The 18562-nt window shown below is 49.3% G+C and overlaps 5 protein-coding genes across 5 annotated transcripts; 1 reads left to right on the top strand and 4 right to left on the bottom strand.

The window, feature by feature from the left end:
* Positions 1-8107: 8107 nt before the first annotated feature.
* CLAFUR5_01346 (uncharacterized protein) lies at positions 8108-9199 on the bottom strand (the record flags this gene model as incomplete). The annotated part of the gene is made up of 1 exon (XM_047900494.1): positions 8108-9199. One exon carries the CDS (start codon positions 9197-9199, stop codon positions 8108-8110), a length of 1092 nt encoding a protein of 363 aa, XP_047756166.1.
* Positions 9200-9863: 664 nt separating this feature from the next.
* On the top strand, positions 9864-11921 carry CLAFUR5_01345 (Vacuolar protein sorting-associated protein vps5; the record flags this gene model as incomplete). Its single annotated transcript, XM_047900493.1, has 3 exons — positions 9864-9921; positions 9982-11591; positions 11655-11921. 3 exons carry the CDS (start codon positions 9864-9866, stop codon positions 11919-11921), a joined length of 1935 nt encoding a protein of 644 aa, XP_047757248.1.
* Positions 11922-12122: 201 nt separating this feature from the next.
* Positions 12123-15551, bottom strand: CLAFUR5_01344 (uncharacterized protein; the record flags this gene model as incomplete). Its single annotated transcript, XM_047900492.1, has 4 exons — positions 12123-14008; positions 14108-14939; positions 14996-15478; positions 15528-15551. 4 exons carry the CDS (start codon positions 15549-15551, stop codon positions 12123-12125), a joined length of 3225 nt encoding a protein of 1074 aa, XP_047757247.1.
* A 387-nt stretch (positions 15552-15938) lies between these two features.
* On the bottom strand, positions 15939-16894 carry CLAFUR5_01343 (ATP synthase subunit delta, mitochondrial; the record flags this gene model as incomplete). Its single annotated transcript, XM_047900491.1, has 6 exons — positions 15939-15971; positions 16030-16119; positions 16176-16264; positions 16397-16527; positions 16630-16652; positions 16757-16894. 6 exons carry the CDS (start codon positions 16892-16894, stop codon positions 15939-15941), a joined length of 504 nt encoding a protein of 167 aa, XP_047757250.1.
* Positions 16895-17085: 191 nt separating this feature from the next.
* CLAFUR5_01342 (Autophagy-related protein 28) lies at positions 17086-18561 on the bottom strand (the record flags this gene model as incomplete). The annotated part of the gene is made up of 1 exon (XM_047900490.1): positions 17086-18561. One exon carries the CDS (start codon positions 18559-18561, stop codon positions 17086-17088), a length of 1476 nt encoding a protein of 491 aa, XP_047757249.1.
* Position 18562: the final 1 nt, after the last annotated feature.

Here is an 18562-nt window from a genome sequence, read left to right as displayed (position 1 = left end):
GGCGTAAAAAGTATAGAAACTAACGATTAGCTCCTATACCGGTCTCTATAGGTAATGATCACTTAGCTACGTACGGCGCTTATACTATCGTATTACTAAGGGTAATAAGAAATAAGGACGACGTCTTAGGCGATTAGTAAGGCCACCCGGATTTAATACCCCTATAGCTAGGTATTAGTCGCGGTATCGATACTAGGCCCCCGCCTAATATACGATATAGTTACGATCCGTATTATAGTAAAGGAAGACTAGGCCGAAGTTACGAAGCTATCGAATAAGGAGCTTATATAGCGAATTAATTAACTAGGGGTAGTTATAGTGAACTAATAGTCTAACGGTACTCTATAGATCTATACTAGCTCTACTACTACTACTACTAGGAGGCACCTAGAGGTATAGCTATAGTAGGTATCTAAGGTTACGGCATTAGTAAAGGTCTTAACGAAGTAATTTATAATCCTAGTCTACGATATACCTAAAGAGTTCGACCTAACTAACTAAGGTTACCTACGTACTCTCTAAGAGGACAACCCGGTTACTCTTAACTCTCTAATCTAGAAGGCGACTTAGCTCTATAGGAAATAGCTAGAAGGTAAGAAGGCCTTGGCGCTAATTATATAGCTATAAGACGCGATAGCGGCGGATCTAGTAATAGAATAAGGCCTAATCTAGTAATATAGCCTTAAGATAGTTAAAAAGTACTCCTTATCCTTTCGTAGCGCTACGGTAGAGGAAGTACGTATAGGTAATATTATAGAAAGCCAAACAGAATATAGTATTATACTAGAGGCTTACTACGTATATATAGGGGGCGGACTTTCGGTAGTTACGACTTCTATATACGGCTATTATACGGCTAGTCCTTACCTATAGTAGCTAAGTATAGTCCTTACGCGAGAGGGCCTACCTATTATAGGGACTCGTCGCGCCGTTAGCGAAGATCTAAAACTAATGCCTAAGGAAGGTCACCGGGGTATATAAGTCGATACTAATAAGGATACTTAAGCACGAGACCGCTATACTACCGATCGACCTATATATCTAGGGACTACGGACCTCCTACTTAGGCAAGTCGGCATAGTACCTAGTATAGAAGATCATCACTAGTATAGTCGTAAGGGCCCGCGAATTAGTACTAGCGTATAAGGGCATTCGACCCGGAAACGAGCCGAACTACCGGGTAAGGGACGAATAGCTAGTAATACGATAGGAAGGTAAGAAATCGTTTATAGAGTAACTATAGAAAGAGAGGTAGAATAACTAGGGTATAGGGTATAGTAGACGCCCTTAGCTAGCGGGACAACCTAAGGAATAGTTAGCTACGAAATCCGCGGTCAAGCACCCCCCAAAGCTTATCTACTACCGCCTTACGAGGGTATAGAGTAGTATAGTAACCTAACTACGAAGCGAACATATCGGCCTCTAGGGGTACCTATTATAGAGGAAGGTTCTAGAATATACGAATACTAGCTACCCCTACGGCTATTACTCCTAGAACGTACGGTACGTACTCCTCGTCTATCCGAGGTAGTCGCTAGAAAGGGGGGAGTAGATAGTAAAGGCGAGGAACTGGACGATTAGGGCACTTCTTAATAACGTTAAGGACCTACGGCGTATTACGAACTAGATACTAGAGAAGGGCTAGCTAGAACAGTACCGCCTAGTAGGAGTAGTATAGGAAGAGAGGATACGGCGTAGCGTAACGAGACCGGCTAGGAGCGGGGGCTAACGGGGTAGTAATATAGACTACGTACGTTTAGAGGGAAAGCTAATCTAGATAAGGAGAAGTCGGGGGCGAGAAGGGTTTTTATCTATTCGGGTCTCCCTTTATATATAATAATAGATATATACCTATATAGGCTAAATAGGGTCCTAGAATAGGAGAATAACAAATCTATCTATCTATCTATCTATCTATCTATATTTCGATACTTATAGCTTAGCTTCGGCTACTCGCTACTATTCTCGAAACTTAATACCCTCCTTATTCTTTAGATCGAAAGGTATAGGGGCCTTTAGATCGTATAATAACTTAATACCCGTTATTATATCGGGGTCCTATATATTATACCTAGAGATAGGTATATTTGAGTTGCTAGCGTTCTTACGCCTCGGCTTACTACTACTCTTACGCTTACCGTCCTTATTCTTATCGTTATCGTCCTTGTCTAAGGAGTCTAGATCGCCGTTTCCCTTCGCCGGCTTCCGACTAGGCTTACTCTTACGACGTTCTAGCGATTCCTCAGATTTAGTACGCTACGGTAGTAGATCTTACTTTTCTTATACTCGACTATACGCCTCTTACTCGAGTTTAGCGATACGCTATTTAGTAGCTATTTACTTATTTTCCGCGCCCTTATACTATATCCTATTTAAGGCTTTACCTTCCTTAGCCTTCGTTACTTCTTCCTAAGCTTTTACTAGCTTACCTAGATCGATAACAATCGGGGTGCTCTTAAGTCGAGCTACTTCGTCCTAAAGTAACTAGTTAGTAGCCTAAATAGTACTAATCTCGTCTTCGAGTCTATCTATCTAATCTCTCGTATCCTTAACCTTACGTATATTAATATAGTTAGCTATATCTAGTATAGAGATCGTCTTATATACGCGTCGATAGTCTAACTCGATATCGAGTAAGATCTTATATATCTACTATAGGTAGTCGTTAACTTACTTCTTAAACTTGTCCGCTAATAAGCTATTAAGTACGTCGAACGGGCTCTAGAAGTTATTAATCGTAACTCGGCGTCCTATTATACCGGTCCTACCCTTGTCGGTAGTCTCGTCCTCGACGTAGCTATTACCTACTAAGTTAGCTAGGTTAAGTTTAAGCTCGGCCTCGGTCTCGTCCTCTTCTTATATCTCCGCGAGTCGGTCGAAGACCTTCTTATACTACTTATAGTATACGTTACTCTTATCGACGAGTTTCCTTACTACCTCCTCTTCGCGTCCTTAGGTCTACGTCGCGTCGCCCTCGGTTCCGCTATCGTCGCTAGGGTCGGGTAGAAGGGTAAAGAAAGAGGATCTACTAATACTTACGCGGTTAACGCGACTATTAGTTATCTACGCGCCTAGCGCGCCGCCGTTATTATTAACTCTAGCTATCCTACGGTATTAGCCGTATAACCTACTTAATATACGACTCGATCGAGTACGATACCTAATACTTAGTACTCTTTATATACTATCGCGTTTCTCTATAATCTCCTAATCGTAGCTTCTTGTATCTCTCTATATATTAGTAATAATCTTTTTAAAGTGTTATAAGTAGGTATAAGTACGTGGTCGGATAAGGTATAAGTCGAATAGATGTTCTATCTAAGAGAGGCGCGGGGTACGCGAGGTTCTTATACGAGCGCTAAGCCCGCTTATGTAAGTAGGTGTCTAAGCCCGTATACGTAGATTAAGGTAAATGTTCCCCGGTATAGTAATACTCCGCCGCTTATACTTATTATTAAGTACTCTTCGAAGGTCGTTATTATCCTTAATAATAACCGGTTATAAAGGCTAAGATTAAGATACCGCTAGTACCTTACCCTTCTTATTCTTACGCTTCTTAGACGCCGGCTCTTCAGTAGGTATTATAACTATCTAATCGGCTAGCTTATAGAAGTCTATCTAGAGCTCTTATACTTACGCGTAGGTAGTATTAATCTAATTCTACTACTCTTTAGTACCGGCCGACTATATATCTTTAAACTACTCCTACTTCTAGATAGGATTGAGCATTATAGCGGCGTAATAGATAGGTATCTAATCTATGAGTCCGAAGTACTTCTCGGCCTTAGACTAGCTTATAGCGTAATACGCGGAGAGATATTTATAGGAGTCGTTATTCCTTACTTCCTCTTTAAATTACTCTTTACATATATCGAGTATATTAAGCACAAAGTATAGAGTCGGATACTAGTCGTATAGGTGCTTCTTCTCGCCGTACATATCTATCGTGCCTATCTCAAAGACCTAGAGGGTGTTATAGAGGGAATCTAGCTAGGCCTAATCGTTCGGGGAGAGTATATTCTTTTAGGTAGTCGTATCGTTACGGTATCGTATATAAAACGTATCGACACGTTCCTTAATAGTAAGCGCTCGTCCGATTATATAATAGAAGCTGTTCTATTGTATAGAGTTGTCTTAAATAAGCTATAAGATAATAGGTTAGCTAGGAGGTATTTTTAGGGAGATATTCGAAGTTACGAAGTACCGCCGGTAGAACGTCGGAGGCGTTTAAAAGCGGCCGAAAGCTAATAGATAAGCTTAGATAAGCCTTTTACGTATAAGATCCTACTTACCTTTAGCTTATTAAATTCCTCTAATCCTTTACTACCTACTACCTCTAAGAACTTATCTAACCTCTATATTAAGGCCCTAATCTACCTTATTATATTATATAGCTTACTAACCGCTCCTCGCTTTAACTAGAACTCGTATACTACGTCAATAGCGCCGCGTTCGACATCTAATTCAAGCTCCTTAAGCGCCCTTCCCGAGCCTTCTCCTAGGAGTAGCGATTTGGCGTAGAGATTAGCGATATAACCGAAATAATAAAGGCGGCGGCCCTTACGATAATAGGTCTTTATCTCTAGATATATCCGTTATAGTAGGACCTTAATTGCCGTATCGTTATTAGTAGTATTATCCGTAATAAAGAATTCGATCATACCTAAGAGCCGGTACTCCTAGAATACCTTCTATAGGGCTAATACGATATTCTTGCCTATATAGTCACTACGTAGTCTTCTAAAGGCTAAGAGCTTAGTATAACGCTTACCGCTACGGTAGATATAATAGCTATAAACACTTACGATAGAGTAATAGTTAGGCGAGGTCTAGACGTCGAAAGAGATATAAATATCGCTAAGGGTATATAGTAGCTCTACTACTAGCTAAGCCTTCTAATTCTCGTATTTATAGATAACCAACTTTCGAATCGTAGTACTAGCCTTCGGTAGGTATATACTAATCTTAAATAATAAGCAAGATACTAGCTCTCGAAAGTAGGTATTCTCTACTATACGGAAGGCTATATAACAATATATAATCTACCGGATAAGTAGGCGCTTAAATTTATCGAACTTTCGAACTAGGGTGAAGTTAATAAAGGTCTACGACTACGAGCTCTCTTTAGGCTCTTTAATAATATCAATAGGCTCACTACGCTTGTTCATCTAATAGCTCTAAAGATAGACAAATGGACCTTAATTACCGTTTATTATAGGTAGCGATTATAGCCTATTCTCGAGCTTATAGTTATAGTAGTAATACACCTCTCTTAAATCGCTATTACGTACTAACGCCTCTCTATAGGCCTATATTAGAGAGGTCTTCGTACGCCCTTTCTTTAGCTACTAGACGGCATTCTTACGCGTATACGTAACACTATCGACATTGAACTCGTCGAGCCGTAATTTAGCGTCGAACTTAGGCTTCTTAAGGTATAGAGTCACCTTCGTAGTGTTCTTCGAAGGTAAGGTAAATAGCTATCGAAAGGCTAGTATATTAGCGGTAGTGAGGTAAATAGGTAATAAGAAAGAGAGGTACGAGGATATATATAATACGCGTATTTACGCGACTCCGGTAATATACTATTTTAGTAGTGACCTACTACGGATAGCTATCCGACTAGAGCGTAGTAGATACCTTATTTAGATCTAGTTACCGGTACTAGTAAGGTAAGAATACTATACTACTACTACTAGCAACGACGGCGATACCGTACCTACTAATAACCGCGTAGTAACTAGTATTAACTAATAGGATACTATACTCATTCACTTACTATACTAAACGGCCGTTAATTATATAGTATCGAGACCTCGTTAGGTCGAAACTAGGGAACTACTAACGAGTAGCGGAGACTACTTCCTAATAATATAGCTATATAGGCTAGTAAGTATTACTAGGGTCACGGCGATCTCCGAAGTTACTACGGTTACGGCTATTAAATCTACTATAACCGCCGCGTAGTACGGACGGTATCTACTAAGCTCGGTAATCCTATCGAGGCGGCGTGCTTAGGCGATATAAGGTAGGAGCCGCTAGCTTAAGTTAACGTTACTAAGGCTAAACTTCCGTATTATAGACTATAACCTAGGCTAGTAGAGCTTTAAGCTATCGTTACTACGGAGGTACGTATTGTATTGTCTACGTAACCTACTAGATAGGCTACTAATAGGCTAGCGGCTAGTGTCTTAGCGGTACCTAAATATTTATTACCCTCGTAACCTAAGTACGAAGCTCTACTACTACGGGCTTATTACTAACGAATACTATCGCTACCCTCTTAAGAAGGGGGATGTTCTTACTAAGGCTATTACTCCTAGTCTTACGAGCAATAATCTCTATAGTCTCGCGACCGTCTTTAGCTTACTAATACGCCCTATTAAGGGTACGTAGTGACCGACCGCTATTCTATAGAAGCTATAGATATAACTTATAGTTATATAAACCTTACTAGAACTTAAGTACGGCGTACTTTAAGTTAGACTACTAAAGCCGTAATAGGGTAGGCTAGTCTCCTTCTTTAATATTATCCCCGCCTATACGGCGAAGGATCTACGCGGTTCGCTTATAGTAGTTATATAGAGTCTTATGTTCGCCTTACTTAAGCTCGCCGAGCTCGGTTATAGCGTCTTTCTCGGTAACGATATTAGTAGTACGAAAGTATAATTTGAACTCCCTACTAATAATATTAATACGGGCTTCGGAAGTATTTACCTACTCCGTGTCCTTTAGGTATAGCGTAATAATAGGGTCCTTATCCGCCTATACTACTATACGACCTTCTATATATAGGAAGAAGTCTTCCGTCTATATTACTAGTATAGTATCCGTATCGTCTTAAGCCCGGTTAAACCTTATTAACTATCTAATAGGGTTATCTACTAGACGATCCTCTTCGCCCTTCTTAGTTGCCTTAAAAGCCTTCCTCCTAAGGAATAGCTTTATATTAGGCCTATTAAGATCTACGCGCTACGCTATAATAACTAGTATTACTAAACGGCTACTTATTAATAACTCCGAAGATACGAGTACGCTAGAGCCTAATACTAGGGATGCTAGTACTAGACCTAGCGTAGAAGACTTTCTATAAGGAGGGTCCGTAGACTTTCTATAAGGAGGCTTCGAGTCTACTAGTATCGGTAGCGCTATAGTGATTACTAGACTCGCGGTAATATCTAACGCTAGTTTGTAGTTCTAACCGTCGGGCTTATCCTCGTTATCTAAAGAGTGTTCGGACCCTAGCTTACTAAGCGGTGTTAACACCTTAGTAATATTGCTTAATAATAGCGGTAACGCCTTACTAAGAATCTTCCGGCTACGCTGTCGTTCTGGGCTCTCGTACCGATCGAATGTACTAGCTAGTAACGACTGCGGTGTTCGAACGCGGCTTAGAACACTAGTATTATCCTACGGCGTGATCTCTTCCTTAGTAACTAACGCTAGCTCTCGGTGTGTGTCTGCTGCTGCTGCCCACTATTGACGCAAGGCTTCTCGCTCCTGCCTGTCCTTCCGAGCTTGTTCTCGTCTTGCTACAATCTCTGCACTGTTAGTGTAACCTGCTAAGCCCTTCAAATCGTACGTGCCCTGATCTCGCTAAAGCTCGCGTTGAGGACTGGTTGTTAGCAAAGTTGACGACGATGGATCTGGCGTAGGCAATCCGCGTGCTGCGTAGGGCTCGATAACGTAGGGGTGCTAGGGCTCACTAGAGGTCTCTGCTAGATAGTACTCGTTGACTGGGCTGTTAGTGCTAGATGCTAGCGACATAGGCCTAGCGTTGACTAACAATCGCTGACTGCTAGACTGAACGATCTGATGACTGGCGTGGACTCTGCTGCTGATCTGGCGACGTTGTAATGGCTTGCTTGAGGACTTTCCTGATGACTTTCCGGCGTTTGCTGTGATGACTTCCTAGCTTGGTGATGGCGATAGCGACTGGCACGCTGGAAACGAATGGATTAGCGACTTGAGTGCATCGTCGAAGAGAGCCTATATGACGCCACACTTCTCCCTGCGTCGGTCACCAGAAAAGTGGTAGTGATGTCGATGCTATAGAAGTGTCTACGAAGCTGTTCTGAAGATGGAGGTGTCCGGACCCTGAATAAGGTCACGTGACACCGCGTCGATCTCGTGTTTCTGCCAGACCACTTCCCTTAGCACACCTGCCCACCGGGCCCTTCAACCGCTTCTGCCTCTGGCCCTTGATCGCCCTGGCCACTTCCTCCGCGAAACCACCGACAACCAACTCTCTCTTCGCGAGCTGAGGCCAGATCGTCGGCGTGCCTCTGTGCCAGTTCCAGACCGGGGTCTTCGGCTTCGGTGGCTCGCGAACGAAGCATAGCCGTCTCAAGTTCCTCAAGCCAAGCTTCAACATGGCGTCCACGGAGGGGTGGTGGTTGAGGAATGTTCCTGCTTGCTCGAGAGTCGAGAGGGATGGGTAGGTACGGAGCGTGGACCAGATGGGTGAGAGTTGAGCCTTGGGTTCGAGATGGTCGGCCGCAGATTCGTAGGGCACGTCGTCGAGGATCCAAGCGGCGAGGCTGAGCTTCGTGATGAGGCGCTTCCAATATGGAGTGACGTTCGCAGAGAACGCGAGGAACGTACCACTATCTTCGAAGGCGAAGGTGTTGCGTGTGTAGAAGACGTAGGCGCCCTCTTCGTACCATTGCCTACAGACTAGCAAGACCTGCAAATTCTGCCGTCGAGCGCAGAGACAGGGTAGACTCCTCGCCCTCGGGACTGGGTCAAAGGTAGGTCGAACGCGGTCATCGTAGCAGGTGGAGCAGATGTAAGGATTCCTTTGCACGGGGGCCCACTGGCTTCGCCATGGAGAGGTCCAGGGTTCCATGCCGTGCGTTGTATCTCGACGCCACCGACGCCAGTAGCCTCCCACCGAGGTGGCGCAGTTTATGGGCTGGACGTAGTTGCGGCCTGGGATCTGGGGTGTTAGGTCCTCGTCTGAGGTTCTGCGTGGGCAGTCTGGGTTGTGTTCGAGGTCCCATTTGACGGGCTGGACGAGTAAGAAGGCGAAGATGTGGTTTCTGAGCTCGCCCGGGAGGGCGTAGAGGCGGTCTGCTAGGGATGGTGTTGACGTCGATGCTCTGGCTTGAAGGATCTTCTTGTGAGCTCGCTGCACCTTGTGCTCAGAGGACCTCCTTTGAGCTTTGAGCTCTTGTACTGGTACGGCAAAACGCGCCATTGGGTTGGGCTTGTCGGATTGATGCGAAGATGTAATCACGACAACTTCGGGGTGGGGTGAGGGACAGCGTCAAGGTAATCCCACCACGTGCGCGCTTTGCGTCTGTCTCCACGAGGCATCGGTGCGGGGTTCCTGTGTTGGTATTAAAGTCTCCAAGATGCCTCAAGGAGGAAGTGTAGTTGCACCAGACATGCTGGATGCAATATGGATCATATACCTGCGTCGAATGCACAGCCTCAGGCGTGCGGTATGCCATGTTCCACGTGAGTCACTACGCTAGTAACATGAAGTGAAGGAGTCAAGCATTGCGGTGTCTAGTTGCAGTCGAGGCTGTGTGTATGTGTGTCAATGGCTGATGGTCTCTTTGTTATGTGCATCTTGACCGGGATAGAACTACATGTGGTAAGACTGTCGTTGCAACGGTCGGGCAACGGCGCATGCTTGCTTGCTGATGCCAGATGGCCAGGGAAGCCATGTCCCGGCCGTTGTAAGTTGTAACTTGTGCATGCAGCATGACAGGCTCCAGGCTCGAGCTTTGACACGTCACACGCAGCTGCTGAACTTACTGTACATGTACATGCACGTCTTGACCACGAAGGTGGATCTTGTCGTCACCGAGCTTCCCCCGAATCCTCCACACGGCGAGCACAGCTAGAGCAGCACCATGAACATTGCCAATCTCGACCCGTTTAGCGCAATGGATGAAGGCAGTCCGTGGAGTGGTATGGAATGACGGCGATATGACAACCACAGCAGGATTGCATGGCTGATCGGAGTACCAGATGAGCCCTCGCGCTCACACAGCAACCAGAGCTTGGCCAAGCAGGCGGATGATGCGCAAACACCAGCGGGTAGGTGGTGTAGCGCAGACGGAATGGAGCATATGGCTGATGATTGTGGCCTAGCAGATCAGGAAACACCATCAAAGCTCTCCCAGTCCACCCCGAACATCGCTGCAGGCGTCAAACCCGCTCCATCCAAGACTCGCGGCCCTCGAAGACATGGCAACCTCACACAATCGACCACGCTCGAGACGCTCGACGATTCCATGGGACCGCTGGGACCACTGGGAGTCGAGCCTGTAGACGAACCACTTGCCCCGACACCACCCGTGAAAGAGCTCGCATCGAGAACAAGGCAGCCAGTCCACTCACGACCAGGCACGGCAGTATCCGGCGTTTCTTCTCGCAGCGCCGACTACGATGGAGATGGTGGATCGCTCAGTGGAGGGCCTCGTGTGCCTCCTCCTGTACAGCCACCGCAGTTCGACGGACGAGCACGATCGACACAACCCTCCATGTCTGTAGAACAGGCCGCGAAACCGACCTTCAACATCACAGTGGGCGATCCTCATACTGTTGGGAACGCAGCGACCAGCCATACAGTATACAGTGTCATGACAAGGACAACATCCAAGGCATTCATGAACCCTTCTATGACAGTAACGAGGCGATACCGGGATTTCCTATGGCTGTACGAACGCTTGCATGACAACAATCCCGGTGTGGTAGTTCCTCCTCCGCCTGAAAAGCAGCAAATGGGAAGGTTCGATCTCAACTTTATCGAGTCTCGACGGATGGCCCTCGAGCGCATGATGAACAAGATCGCAGGACACCCAGTACTACAACTGGACGGCGACCTGAAGACATTCCTGGAAAGCGAATCGTTCAACGTCGCCATCAAGCATTCTACAGGCAAGGATCCGCTTCTCGGCGCTACTGAATCGAAAGGCTTCATGGGCAGCATTGGTCTGGGAAGTTCCGGTGGCAAGTTCGTCGAGCACGATGACTGGTTCCACGATCGTCGGATATACCTCGACGCGCTCGAGAATCAGCTCAAAGCCTTGCAAAAGAGCACCGACGCAGTCGTTGCGCAACGAAAAGGTCTTGCAGAATCGTGCGGCGAGTTCAGCGCCTCGCTACACAATCTTGCCGCCGTTGAGCTCTCACCCAGCCTTTCCGGACCCCTAGATGCCCTTGGCGATCTGCAACTACGGATACAGGAGCTTTACCACCGACAAGCCCTACAGGATATCCTCACCATTGGTATTGTCATTGATGAGTACATCCGGCTGATTGGCTCCGTGAAGAAGGCTTTCGAACAGCGACAAAAGGCCTATCACTCCTGGCACTCGTCTGAAACGAAACTTCAAGAGGTCAAGAAGGGGCAAGATAAGCTCATGCGCGCTGGCCGCACGCAACAAGACCGCATTGGGCAGATGCAGGCAGATGTCGCCGATGCTGAGAGGAGAGTGCATGCAAGTCGTCTGCTGTTCGAAGATATGGGCAGGCTCATGCGAAGTGAGCTGGACCGTTTCGAGCGCGAGAAAGTCGAGGACTTCAAGAGTGGGGTTGAGACTTTCCTAGAGAGCGCGATTGAGGCACAGAAGGAGGTAAGCCACAGCCTTGATGCAAGCAACGAAGCAATCTTTGACCCATGCTAACATTACACACAGCTGATCGAACTCTGGGAGACATATCTCCTCCAACTCGACAGTGACGAGGATGGACCGCCACTTATGCCGGCTGGTGTCGTCGCCGACGATGTAACGGTCAAATCAGCCGAGCAACAACAAGGAAACGCATCTGATGAGCACACTGCCAGTGACACGCATGATCACGACGAAGACGAAGTGACTCGACTCTCCGGCACAACTGCTCGTGAAAGCGAGGAGGCTTTCGCTGAAGAACGACCCGCGCGTAACTCGGAACCTGAGGACTAAGCGCAAGAGCAGCGCATGTATCATCAAAGACATCACGTCCCAGCTTTTCAGAGACCAGAATCTCGATTGTAGATGTAACTTTAGCGTCTGCATTAGGTCAGTCTTATAGATAGGGTCCCATCCTCCAGAGCAAGATTCACCCCGTCACTTCACCCCGTCACTTCACCCCGTCACTTCACCCCGTCACTTCACCCCGTCACTTCACTCGGCCATTTTCTCCCCATCCTTACCTTCCTTCTTCAGAGCCCTTCTTCTCCGCGTATCCCTCTCGACAGCAGCAGCCTCCTGCACAGCTTTATTCTTCTCCATCCTCATCACTTGTCGAATCACCATCGAATCCGCTCTTACCTGGCTGGGACTTCCCAATGGCTTGGGCGGCGGCATCGGAGGAGGCATCGGCGTTGCAACGCGGACTGCAATTCCAGGACTCGTCTCAGTAGGTGAATGTGGGGCGCAAGGTACGAGTGCTGGAGGACTTTCAATGGCATGTGGCGTCTGCGGACTTGGTAGGGCTGAGGTGTTCAGGGATGGCGCCGTCGAGGCCGTGAATAATAAGGGTGATGGTGGGATGTCCATGTCCGTTGGCGAGGGACTGGTCATGTCCTGTGCGCGAAGGATGTGGGAGGGGAGCGTAGGGAGCCCGGAGGTTGATGGGGATGTACAGGTGGTAGTGATGTGAAGTGTTGAAGCTCGTTCAAGTGAGGTACAAGGAGCAGCCGCCCGTCGGTGTTCGTCCTCGACCATGATCGGCAGCGTCCTTGATCCTAGGTTTGGGTTCTGCATTCTGGTCGAGGTAGGGATCGATAGGGAACGATACTGCTGAGGCGTCGGCCATCGGTATCCTAGTCCTGTGGGTTGGGGTTGATATCGCCTGTCCACAGTCGCTGCTGCGGAGTCGAGGTATCCTTGCAGAGCGCGGTAGTCATGTTCAATGGATTGACGTATCGCCGCTCTTTCGATTTGGGAGGGTGTGCGTTGCAGGATCTCTTCGATGGTGTCTTCCTCGTCTTCCTCATTTTCTTCCTCCAGCAAGGGGCTCTCTGGGGGACCCTCGCCAGCGAAGTTCTTCATGACAATGTCCTCAGCAGACCCATCAGCCTGATGATGTAATTTCGTCCCTTGCGCATCTGCAGCATCTCTCAGCAAATGCTCCAGCTCCGCAACCGACTTTCGCCTCGCAATGATCTCATCAAGACTACCATCAGTATGCTCCCTGGGCCTCCGCTGCGGGTTCGTGGTCGAGATCGCCGACGAAACCTGCGACAGCTCTCTTGCCAATCGTGCCATGACTTCCGCGATAGGCCCTCCTTTGCGTGAGTTCATCACTACCCTCTCAAGACGTCCTCCGCGTTCCAAAATCATGGCATCGAGACCATCGCCAAGATCTCGCTGCACTACAATACCGTCATCGTGACTCTGGTCGCGTTCCTTGGAGCTCGACAATGCTCGGAAGTGCACTGCTCTCGGCTGGAGGTCTGGGGTGGGAGCGACGTTATTCTCGGATGCCGCGTATGTTGAGCTGTGAGAGCTGGTGTGAGATTTGGTTTGTGAAGGTGGGCCAGAGGACGTGGCGCGACGAGTCGACATGGGTGGCTCGACCTCTGCAGAGTCCCAAGAGAGATGGTGGCTTGGGCCTGGATTCTGCAGATCGATCTTATTGCGAGGCTGCTCCTGCAGGCTGGCCGGCGCTGGTCCTCCTTCAATGGGCATCTTTCCACCGTTTTTAATGTCTGACTTGCCGTGGTCGATTACCTGCGTCTGATCATGCCCGTTCGGTTGTGGCGTCTCACCCCTTTGCTGCATTGCCGACTGCGGGTCTGCCTGGTTCGTCGATGGACCAATGTTCTGCGTTTCGATTTGGCGTTGCACCATCGGTTCGTGGTTCACGCCGCTCGTGGGTGACGGTACCTTCTGCGCAACTTTCTGTGCCAGCTCCTCTTCATGTCTCTTCTCATCACTCTTCACCTTGAACTCCTTCCCCACCAAGCTCTCCGTCCCAAAATCTCCCTTCTCAACCAGTTCCTTCCTCTTGATATTCAGCTCAGCCACACAATCCGGACAAGCATCAGCGTTCGATTGAGTCTCGTCTATGAAGCACGTCAGCTTGCTGCAACTGCCAGTATAGACCCAAGGGCTCGTGGCTTCCATCTGTCGTCGCGCTGAAAGGCCGACAGGTATCAACATACCATTTCTGCCACGCTCGCACATGTCCTTTGTCGAGCGTGCACCTTTCGGACTGCGTTGACTGGATTTGCGGCCATGGCGGACGCAGTAGCCTCGTGTGCCGTGGAAATGGGCGAAGGGGTTTATGCGGGATGTCGGGATGGCGGCTTCTAGGTCCTTGCTTTTGGGTTGAGTGTTGCTTCTCTGCAGTGGAGCAGAGGTGGCACTCTTCGCTGACAGAGCTTCGATTTCACGTTGACGTTCAATGACTTTGTTGCTTTTCGTCCTCTTCAGCTGTGCTTTCTGGCTGGTCAAGGTTGCTGGCTCGGTCCTCGCGTCGGATGGTCGGTCAGCCTGCTTGCTTGACTGCTCAATTGCGGACTTGGCAAGGCTTGCTTGTGCGTTCGCCTGCTGTAGTGCAGTCTTTGCCACGCTTACAGCCGCTTCAAGAGGCGGAGGTGTACCAGGGAGCGTCTTTAGTGCAGGTATAGCACGTTGTGGAGATGGGTGATGCATGGTCGTGCCCTCATCGGCCGCAGATCGATAGAGTGGTGTGTCTGGTTTCTGTATCATCGCTGCTGCTTTGCTGTCCCGTCTCTGGAACTTTCTCACGTGTAGTGGAAAGACAATCGGCAACGACTCTTTGTCTTTGCCAGGTGACTCTTCAGCGGCGTCTTCATCGTACACAGCCTTGGAGTGCCTGTGTCTTTTCACAGGCTTCGGGAGTTCGCTATGTGTACCTCTCCGCTCGAAGCCCAGGATTCGATCTGCTACGGACAGGGAACTGGCTGCCTTTCGTCCTGCTGGGTCTGTTCGGGGTCCATCTTGCGCTCTTCCATGCGCCGACTCTTGCGACTGAGGTGTCTCTTGTGTGCCATCAAGCGTGAGCGCAACCGCTGCCTTTTGCTCACATTGAGCTTGTCCACCTTCTCCGTGGCTATCTCCGGCTTGATCATTGGCACATTCGATTCGCGTCGCTTGCGCGGTATAAACTTTGCATGGCGGCCGCGTGACAGAGGATAGACAGTTGGTCGAGCAGGCGGAGACCCGGGGGCAGTCTGAGAGAAAGAAGACTCGCTCCCCTGCATCCGGCGCTTTGTCGCAGAGTCGTCGTTGCTGCTGCTCATCACAGTGGACGGTATTGACGGTGCCAACGAAGCTGCTGATCTGCTCTTGAACAATGTTCTCACAGAAGTTGATCTGGCCCTTCCAGATCGACGGAGTATCGCCGCAATCGAGTCTACATCCGCGTTGTCCGCCGTGCTCGCTGTGTTGTCGCTGGCGTTTGCGGACTGTACTTCGCCACAGCTTGCGGGCGCTGGCGTCGTGCTCGAGGGCTCCGGATCCGCAGTAGGTTTGGACTTCTTCATCGTTGCTCGAGACAAGGCTCGACGCTAGGTGTGTAGGTCAGTGAAGAGCTAGCTGCTGAATGATGCCACTCACGAGCTTCGACTGTGGTACCGTCATGGCTGCTGCTCGGCGGGAAGAGAGGGTGATCGTCCTTGGCCGGAAGAGAAAGCATGTAGGCTGCACTCCGCCTGCGGCGGTGGTGTCGTTACATGGAGATTTCGAGATCTGTGAACGAATGAATGATGTCGTTGATGCAGGTGGACAAATCTCGAGACAAGTCACAAAAGATGCTCAGGGTGCGAGAGGTGTTTTGCCTCCAGCTGTGAGATGAAGGTATCAGGACATGGCGGGTAAGAAGTAGCTACATCGCGTGGCAAGCGTGCTTGTCTGTTCGTCACTGTAACAAAAGGGGAAGCTGCAACTGCACAATCTATGGCATCGCTACTTCTCGACTGTGATGCTCGAAAGGCCGCTGATGGTATACAATATGTACATGCGCAATCTCTACTTGAGGTTGGCTTGCAGACTCTCGAGAACCTGTTCGATAGTTAGTGGAAGAAGGTTCAGGTGCACAGGATGTTGATTCGATACACACCTCGAGCTCAATCTTAGCCTCAGCGACATCCTGCTCGCTACCGCTACCGCCGGCAATCTTCTGTGCCTCAGCGATCAGATTCCTCACGGCCTGTTCAAACATATCAGTGTCACGCATTGCACGAGCATCTGCCCTTCATCACTTACATCCGCGCTGAAGTCCTCGAGTGGGTATCCCTCGACGGCGTTGATGCTCAAGATCGAGCCTGGCTGGACGGTCGCGAAACCACCGGACACTATACACAGCGGTATTAGCCGTTACATCTCTTCATGTCCGACTTTCCCAAATCCAACTCCATGGCCCCAAGCATCCATGCAATGTCGCATTTCTTTTCCGCCTCATTCACTGAAATGGTGTCTCAACGTACAGAAGAATTGCTTGCTGCCACCGCTCTCCTCAATGACCTCAACAAGACCTGGCTTAAGCTGCTCGATGGAAGGAACGTGGCTGGCAAGAACACCCATCTCTCCGGACTCGGCTGGGATGTTCACCTGCACGCTGTATCACCGTCAGCCCTGTATTCTCATGCCGCCAGTCTCGTGTCGCGATATCGCTCTCGTGCTCTCGGTAATGGTTCGGTTCTAGGTGGAAGGGACATACACATCCTGCGACTTGTAGATAGCCTGCGCGCAACTGTCAGTATTTCCCTTCTGCATGTTTTCGTAGGGCCTGTTGCAAGAGGCCACTTTTGCGACTCTGCTCCTCCGAAGTCATGGTATAAACACACCTGGTGCGGCAGAGCCAAAGTCAACTGGATCTTGTCGGGCGCGACATCGGCATATGTGCGCTTCAGGAGCGGCTGGGCAGTCCTGAAGGTGGAGGAACGGGCTCTGAGAGCAGTTCGGGCGACACGGAGGGAGTTCATTGTGGTGGTTGATGTGTGTGCTGGTCGTCAATGCCTCCGGTTACCACAGGGAGAGCTTTGAACGAGGTTCAGGTTCGGAACAGCAGCGCGGATCCTGCCGAAGGAGTGATGGTCTGTGCGCAGAAAGTGTGGACGGGAAGCCTCGACGAATTACACGGAGAGAGCATCATATTGTGCGAGACAGCGCTGATTTATTCATTATCTATGTCTTGCCGCGAGAACAGTAGCTCGGGGTCTGGCTCATCATGGTCATCGTCCTCATGCTTGCGCTGTGGACTTCTGGCCTCATCAAGTCGTGCAGTCTCGAAGCTTTTGTCAAGCCCACGGATATCCTCGCCAGGACTGTCATCCTTGCTATCATGTCCGTTGGCGTCCATCAGGTCGGGCTCTGTCACACCGAGAACGCCGGCGAGAATTTCCTTGCCACGCTTGAGAGCGTCCAGCTCAGCCCCAATTGCAGCCATCAAAAGCGACCATCGGTTGTCTTCCGCCTTCTGAAGCTTGCCTTCTACCGATGAGATGACCGACTGCATCTTGCCCAAGGTATTCTTCAGCTGTCGAGAGTGATCGACTGGCTGGGAAGGCGGCGCATCGTCCCAAGCTGATGGCGATTCCGGAGAGATTGGTCTCAAGCCAGTCATCTCATCTCGAATCTGTCTTTCGAGATCTGTTACCTCCATCACAGTCTCCTTCCACAATTGAGCTCCCTCAACTAGAGCTGCTCTCTCCTGCTCATGTTGCTTGCGCATTTCTACAGTAGACTCACGTTGCTCGGTCCAATACTGCTTCGCCATGTCCAAGTTCCTCCGGTTCGGCGGAAGTTGCCACATAGATTGTTGACCGTCTGACGAGGTAGACCGCTCTTCCCGAGTGTATGGCTTCGCGCTCAGGAATCTCTGCACCTCTTCCTCAAGTAGATGCAAGCTCGATGTGTATGATGCCATTTTGGCCTGAACCGAATTCTCTACTGCCGCAGCTTGCTTGAGCAATTTTCGATGCCTCGACTTCATCTCCATAAGCTGAAGTTCGACCGTGTTGATTTCTGTCTGGAGAGTATCTGCCTCTTGCTTCAGTCGTTGCACCCTGACAGTCTCGCCGCTCTCGTCCACGCTATCGGAAACTTCCTCCAACCCTTTCCGTTTGGCCTCCCAGTCATCGATCTGAGCAAGTGTATTCTCATCATCTTGCAGCTGAGAACAGACATCCTGAATCTCATCGTCCTTCAGCGCCGACAGAGCACTTATTGCATTGTAGATACCCTTTCGTGCACTTCGTAGACCCAGCTGCCGACGAGCAGGCTTACGCGTCCGCCTGGCTGACGCACTCCTTACGCTTTGCGCAGTCGGCGTGGTGCTGCTTGTCGAACTGCGGTCGTCTACAGCGACGTCACCAAGGCCTCGAATCAGCCCTTCAGCTTGTGCATCTAGCAAGAACTGTAGATCTGCCTCCAGTTCCTGATGCCGATCTTCAATAGGTGACGGTCGCTCGATCACAGTCGACTGGGTGGGGGCATTACTAGGCAGTTGGGCGACGCTTTGTACGATGGGTGGTGGAATGATCGATGCAGAGGGCGAAGGAGATGTCCATCGCGGAAGCTCATGACTTGAGTTCGACAGCCGAGCCTTGCTTGATGATGCTTGCGCGTACCAGGACTTGCCGGAAGGCATG

This window comes from Fulvia fulva, chromosome 1 (genome assembly GCF_020509005.1).
Source record: "Fulvia fulva chromosome 1, complete sequence".
Classification (NCBI taxonomy): domain Eukaryota; kingdom Fungi; phylum Ascomycota; class Dothideomycetes; order Mycosphaerellales; family Mycosphaerellaceae; genus Fulvia; species Fulvia fulva.
This window is presented reverse-complemented; position numbering and strand designations above follow the sequence as displayed.